This window comes from Perna viridis, chromosome 12 (genome assembly GCF_037379345.1).
Source record: "Perna viridis isolate PV_CMFRI_1.1 ecotype Kerala chromosome 12, ASM3737934v1, whole genome shotgun sequence".
NCBI classification, from domain to species: Eukaryota; Metazoa; Mollusca; class Bivalvia; order Mytilida; family Mytilidae; genus Perna; species Perna viridis.
This window is the reverse complement of record NC_142456.1, coordinates 11,186,540-11,193,696: the sequence shown is the minus strand read 5'-3', so window position 1 is coordinate 11,193,696 and position 7,157 is coordinate 11,186,540. Positions and strand designations below refer to the sequence as shown.

At 32.3% G+C, this 7,157-nt stretch overlaps 1 protein-coding gene across 1 annotated transcript; it reads left to right on the top strand.

Moving 5' to 3' along the window:
• Nucleotides 1-550: 550 nt before the first annotated feature.
• On the top strand, nucleotides 551-3,930 carry LOC148601182 (uncharacterized). Its single transcript, XM_088555282.1, has 5 exons — nucleotides 551-568; nucleotides 825-925; nucleotides 1,970-2,005; nucleotides 2,453-2,791; nucleotides 3,804-3,930. The coding sequence occupies exons 2-5, from the start codon at nucleotides 835-837 to the stop codon at nucleotides 3,815-3,817; spliced, it is 480 nt and encodes a 159-aa protein (XP_088411408.1). The 5' UTR covers nucleotides 551-568; nucleotides 825-834; the 3' UTR covers nucleotides 3,818-3,930.
• The last annotated feature ends 3,227 nt before the right edge of the window (nucleotides 3,931-7,157 follow it).

The window sequence follows — 7,157 nt, the reverse complement described above, 5'->3', positions numbered from 1 at the left end:
GAAAACAGTCATACACAACAAAGAACATAAAGAAACTAAAATCATACATACAAAGTAACAAAAGTAAATGAGCAACTCGGACTCCACTAAAAACTGGGAGCACCAGTAGGGTAAAGAAAAAAAGCTGAAATCAAAATGCTTGTTTGTGAGAAACGAATGAAACAATATGCGTCATCAGTGGTAAGTTCTAAAAAATTTGGAATAGTGGTTTTGTAATTCCTTTGAAGTTATAAAAGACAGTCATTTGTTTTAATAAAGACAACCAATAAGATACATTGTTCATTAAAGACACATTGTGAAAAAGATCCACAAATCACAAATAAGTCAATTGCCATTCATATCAGTACAATTAAATGTCAAATCGTTGATGTTCTCTGTTAAAATATAAACCATAATTACGAATTTATGGCTTATCGGTTTGACAAATTACTTAAAAGTTTAAGATCAAGGCTTATACTTTCAATAAAAAGACTAAGTTATGGTGCTTAACTCATCAGTTTTACACTACAAGAAAGTATAAAAGGTGCTGAATTTATCATTTATCTTCACTAACTATCCACTAGTCAGTGTAAGTATATCGATGTGTTAATTCTAATAATATTTTTTATCCTTCATCTACTTTTGCCTTACTACTATTTGTCGCTTTAAATTTAGAAGGATTTACAAAATTTAATTCTGTTATTTTTCGATAAAACATAGGTCGCATATTATATCAATAGTTATTTCTTGTATATCTATATGTTAATACATATTAAAAGCAAAGATATCCCGCCTACCATTCACCATTTAACATCTGTTATTTAGCATTTTGAATTATATTGCAGTTAAAACACCATGCAATTCCTCAGCTGTATATCAATCCTGTTGGTTGCTGCCTGTATGGTAAACGGACACATTGGTGGTCATGGAGGAGGTGGTTACATTGGTAAATATCATTTGTTGACTAACGTATCTTACCCACTACGTATATGTGGATTTCGATATAGGGTTAATTGACTAACGTTCGAATATTAACCTAAATATGATCAAAATACAACACAATACATACTAAAGTGTGTCAATAATGTATTAAGCCGCCAAATGCGGCTTTTAACCGTCCAAATCATTACATTGGCCTGCTTTAAATCCATATGGACTTAGGCCGATATGACGTATTGGACAAATTAGTCAATAAATGTATAATTGCGTAAGGTTTTCCAAAATAATTGCTACAATGGTCTTTGACTAGCGATATTGGACTTTGGTTACGCCATAGTCCAATATGGCTTGTCACAGACCAATAACTAAGCCAATATTGAAAACCTTACACCATAATAATATGATATTGGTGGTGTAATTAGCTTGATTTTATGTTAAAAAGATGTGTTTATCCGGATGAACGAGCTGTTAGAACAAGAGCTTGCAAAATCGATTCCCAAACGTATTTTTTTTTAAGCAACACTCGTTAGTTCTTACCCCATTTAATGGTTTCCTAGTGGATTTTCAATCCGGACAATGGGCCACATTCTTCGACAAACTAAATATTTTGTCAAAAGATGTCTCGATGTAAAAGGCCTTTTTGGTTGAAATATTTAAAGGGGTAATGAAATGAAAAATACTCATCATGTTGTCTTTGTTTTGCACAAAGGTTTCATTGTTTTATAAGCATAGTTAGCACACATTTGTCAGAATATTATGAAATGCCTATAATGATTTGACTAAGTTATTTTATTTTCAGATGTAAACTGAACAAACCTCCTTGTTAAAAATATATTAAACTTCAATTAAAGAGTAATAACAGCGTAAAACTGGCGGACAAATGTTACTCATTAGTCAAAAGGAAAAATCAAGAGTAAGAAAGCTTTCCCGAGAAACAAAAGCGCTAAAAAGACAAAGTTAAATCGGTAGAGAAAATAGTATTTAATTAGAAATGTTACAAATAATCTTCGTCATTTTTTTTACAAATGAGGACAATTTGCTTTTATTTCAGGTGGTGGATACCTTGCTGGTGCTGGACTAGGACTTGGTATGAACAAAAAAAAAAATAATAGAAATTACTAAACCTTATCTGGTCAAATGTGTACAATGGTTTTCCTCCCTACTTTGAATCTGCATACAAACATTTTATAACGATATTAATATAGGAAATATGCATGACAAAAACAACTGATATGAATTTTAGGCGATTTGTTAATTTGTTTTTAGAAGTAATCAACAATAGTGAGCAGGTCATAGTGAAAATTGATAATTATCACAAGATTTGGAAGTTGAAAGATAAATTGATATACGCCAAGGAAGCTATTTCTGAAGAATAACTGCATGTTATTGAAAAGGAAGAAAAAAACGTAAAAAAAACACTTTGTTTAATTTTATATCAATTCTGGTGTTTGAAATAGTCCAAAACTTTAGCCAGATAAGAGAGGTCGTTTGAAAAATGACAAATATATATAAAACATAATATTTTATTGTTAAGGTATAAAAATAAAAGACATAGGATATGGAGGACTTGGATATGGAGGACTTGGATACGGAGGTCTTGGATACGGAGGTCTTGGATACGGAGGTCTTGGATATGGTGGTCTTGGATACGGAGGACTTGGATACGGAGGACTTGGATACGGAGGACTTGGTTACGGGTCAGCCGCCGTTGTTAGTGCTCCAGTTGTCAGAACATCTGTTGTCAAAGCAGCCGCACCGGCTGTTGCAGTAAGCAGTGGACCAGCAATTATTGGCGGTGGTATCGGAGGAGGCGTCATCGGAGGAGGCATCATCGGAGGAGGCCTCATCGGAGGAGGCATTATTGGAGGTGGTGGTAAGTTGTTTAATAACAGACTCATGTTACAGATCATCAATGGTATAAATTTCCAACTTACACCATATATCATCCACTAATGTCCCATTCCCCATTGTCCCAAACAAAATTCCATTGAGAATCACACATACCCATAGATAAATCTCCATCCCCCTTGAAATCCCCATTGCAAGTCTCTTATCAAGTAATTACATTATCAAATTAAATTTCACATTTTAAAATTTTTCAACATTTTAACTGTTACTTTCAATTAAATTTAATACTTTTATTATTATCTATAAATATTCAAAAACTAAATCCTCCATCCTACCCGTTCGAAATCCCCTTTCCCCCATATATCACCCTCATTTCCCATCCTCCAGATACCATAGGATATGTAGCTTTCTCCATACAAGTGCTGTTGTAAACAGACCTAATACTAACAACATAGAATCATCAAAATTTTAAAGCAGTTTTATTGCTTAAATGTTTATAGTGCCTTAATGAACTCTCTATTATCGTTGTTATGTAGAGCTGCGATGGTGATAATTGCTTCCAAAAAAAAGCAAAAGCACTCAACAAAACTAATTAATAGATAAATAAGAAAAAAATTATAAAAGTTACCCCTTTTAAAAAGCCAAAAATCACTTCATCTCTCCAAAATATTTTTATCATTTTTACTTGCGTAAAACTATTTTCTATCCTTTAATTGTATTTCTGCAGCCCGTTTTTAAGAGTAAAATTAGTCGTAAGTTGTGACGTCACAATACTTAACTCTATTATGACATCATAATTTACGACTAATTTTACAATTACGATTTTTTGTGAAAAGGACCATAGCTCTTATGTTTCGTAAACTGCATGTCACAACGCACTCGATTCTTACGTTGACATGTACTTAGTATAAAGTGTACTCATTTTATAATTGAAGTATAATGTGTATAATCCCAGTATTTTGTTTCAAATTCAAAGTGTCCATAGTTTTCTTTTTGATGTGTAAAGTATTGATTTTTTTTATTGTTTTCTATTTTAGCAGGAAAATACTAAGTTTAAACTCGGAATTCCCCAGAAAAGACGCTTCCTTGAATCAAAGACAGTGATACACTCAGAGCTTATCTACAGAAGTACTTCAATAAAATAAATAAATAAATAAAAAAATATATATTTCTTGTTCTTCTCAGTAATAACTTTCCGAAACTGGAGATCAATATTATAACCAATTCCTATGCCGTCGAAACAGAACCTATATCCCTAAATTACATTTATCTTATTTCTAAATTTCTAAAAGGAACATAAATATATTTTTTCTATGATTTTTAACACCTATCAAATATAAATGAATCCCTTCTAATTGAAACTTAAACCTGCATTTCTCTGGCTTGATAGTGAGATTGGTTGAGGGGTTTGTAGCCAAAACTTTTTTTATTTGATACATGCATCCGCACTAAATTCGGACTAGCAATATACTATACGTCATTGAGGACCTTGGCAGAAAAACTTTGTGTAGTATTTCGTTAACCCTTGTAGAAGTTATTTCCCTTTATCAACTTTCTTTTTCAACGTGGTTCCCCTCCATATTCATATTAAAATAAATCTTGATCCTACCTCTACATGTAGAAGTCACCACATACTATAAGCAGATAAACATAGGTTTAAAGTTATATCAGTTCGAAACAAGTTCTTTTAATTGCAGATATCCCCAAAAAATATAGATAAAATCAATCCAATAATTGATGTGCGTAGGAATAGATGATGGTATAAATAAACACGAACGCACAATTCGTTATTAAACCTTTCAGATGGTCCATTTGCTATTTGAATATTTAAATACCAATCGGAAGTCGTAGAAACGTAGGATCTGTACAACTAATCTTTGGTCTATGTGACCATACATTTAATTTGCAAGGTCAAAGTTTTTAAGAGTGTAAAACATGATTAACCCTTTCCAATTTCAGTCTTAAAACGAGAACAATAAGACGTTGTTTCTCTGTCAGAGTGGTTGAAGGCCCTGATGTCTTTAATTTTGAAACGAATGAAAGTTTAAGTAGGTCAATGAGTGCCAATGCTACAAAAATTTTCAAAGACCCTGATGTAGCAAAATCATTGTCTACTATACATGACAAATATGTTGTCGTACTAGCAGACAAAATCCAAAACAACATTTTTTTTCTGCAAAACGAGGTAGACTTCGAAAATAATAGCAGTGATAAGACCTATAACTCTCCAAAGATTAAATTGTGGAACACCATATGTCTGTGCTATCCTCTTTTGGTCTTTCTACCAAGACGATGATTGTAATTTACCGTCTATGTACTGGCTTCTCAAATTCCACAAGAATCCATACATAAAAGTTACGTAGCTAGATCTGCAAAATGTAGCACCAAACCGTTTTCAAAATTTAAATTCTTTACTCATAGCTCTCAAAGAGAGTCTGCAACCTACCACGACACTTGTCACTCCCGTAGTGGTATTAATTCAATGTTGATCCTGAAGATCTTCTGGAGACCATCACTTCAAGTTAATAGCATTAAAACCTATGATTTTTCAACACTGTATACTTCTATTCCCAATACTCAGATAAAATCGCGACTTAAAACATTATACATATCGTTGTTTTTTTTTCAAAAAGATGATACACCTAAGTACAAATATGTAGTTCTTGGTAGTGATTCCTCATAATTTGTAAGAAATAATTAAAAAAACATCTTCCAAATAAACAGTAAAAAAATGTTTACAGAAAATACAACATATTTGTCCAGTGTGGTTTACGCGTTTTTCAACAAACATTCGGCATTCCAATGGGAACAAATTGCACTTCCATACTTGCTGACCTATTCCTTCACTCTTATGAGGCTTACTTTATAAATAATCTGATCTCGAAGAAACAATATCGTTTAGCTAGATCATTTAATCCCAGTTTCCGTTATATAGATGATGTATTATCTTTAAACAATCCTAATGTCGGGTATTTGATATATCGTATCTACCCCCAAAGAACTTGGAGGATATTACAGACACTGTGCAGTCAGTCTCATATCTTGACCTACACTTAGAAATCTAAGATAAGGGAAAACTATTGACCAGACTTTACCACAAACGTGATGACTTTTCATTCAGAATAATAAACTTTTCTTTCATTTATGGCAACATCCCTCCAACACCTGCGTATGAAGTATTGAAATCACAACTCATACGTTATGTTATAGCTTACCGTATTGCGCTTAACTTCTAACAAGTAGACTTCTGGAACAGGGTTATGTTGCTACAAGATTGAAGTGATCACTGCAAGAATCTGTGTGCATAAAATGCCATGTCTGTGCACATGGAATATGACAAATGCAGATTACATTCTTTTGATTACCGCTATAACCTTGGTTTCCTTGAACAATATGTTATAAGGAAGTATTATTTCGTATAGTTAAAATACTCTAATGCCTTTGATTTAACTGTGAAATTTACTGTATTTTAAAAGAAAACCAGCCAGTCATATTCTCTTGAATTTACATGTTTCTGTTTACATTTTGATTGATTTTAAGCTAGTGTTTTGTTTTTGACGAACTGTTTCAAGTCTACCTTTGAAAGAGTAATTAAGGGAACCAAGATCCTATTGAAAATCAAAAGAACACAATCCAGGGAAAATACCAGACAGGGAAAACAGACAAACACATACAAAACAAAGAATATGAAATAACGAAAATGATATGTACAATGAATCAAACGTTTTGTTTTGTTGCTGTTAGTATAAAATCAATGTTTGATATTTTGAGAAAGAATTAAGGTTCAATAACCCAAAATGTATTTCATTTTGAATATAACCTGCAAAACTGTACTGTTTCAGCTTTTTGTGCTGTTCATATAATAGTTAAGTGAAAAACTGACATTTCATATTCGTCTTTTAGTCGTCATTACTGTACAAATATATCTCATTATACTTCAATCGTTTCATTTGACCAACCAACATGCATTGAAAATATATATATTGATGACATACGATCAGTGTCTATTGAATTCACCAACTCTTCCCTTGCACGAAATATCTGTTTATAGTAGTGTCAAAGATGAGGGCCAATAGCGGGAAAAATGTAATATACAAATTGTATAATATCAAACTTGTTTTAAAAATGGTTAGGATTGCAGTATAACACATAACAGAATATTAATGAAAAAAACGATATATGAAGCCTCACATATTACCCCGATTCTAAGCCTCACCCATAATTTATTTTCTCAAGAAAATACACTGTTACTGTCTGTGTACATATGTCTGAATTAATTGTTTCCATCTTTATCTGTTTCACAAGTTCGATTTAGTGAAATAAAGAAAAACAATATATGTATCGTATCCTGAACTTTGAATGATGTACCAGGAATCGGATAAGTGTAAGAA

Bases quoted from the DNA above. Each gene is read 5' to 3' on its own strand.
- LOC148601182 (XM_088555282.1), top strand. From the start codon at position 835: ATGCAATTCCTCAGCTGTATATCAATCCTGTTGGTTGCTGCCTGTATG. The intron at 926-1,969 runs GTAAATATCATT...CTTTTATTTCAG, and splicing joins TGGAGGAGGTGGTTACATTG to GTGGTGGATACCTTGCTGGT. The intron at 2,006-2,452 runs GTATGAACAAAA...TTTATTGTTAAG, and splicing joins TGGTGCTGGACTAGGACTTG to GTATAAAAATAAAAGACATA.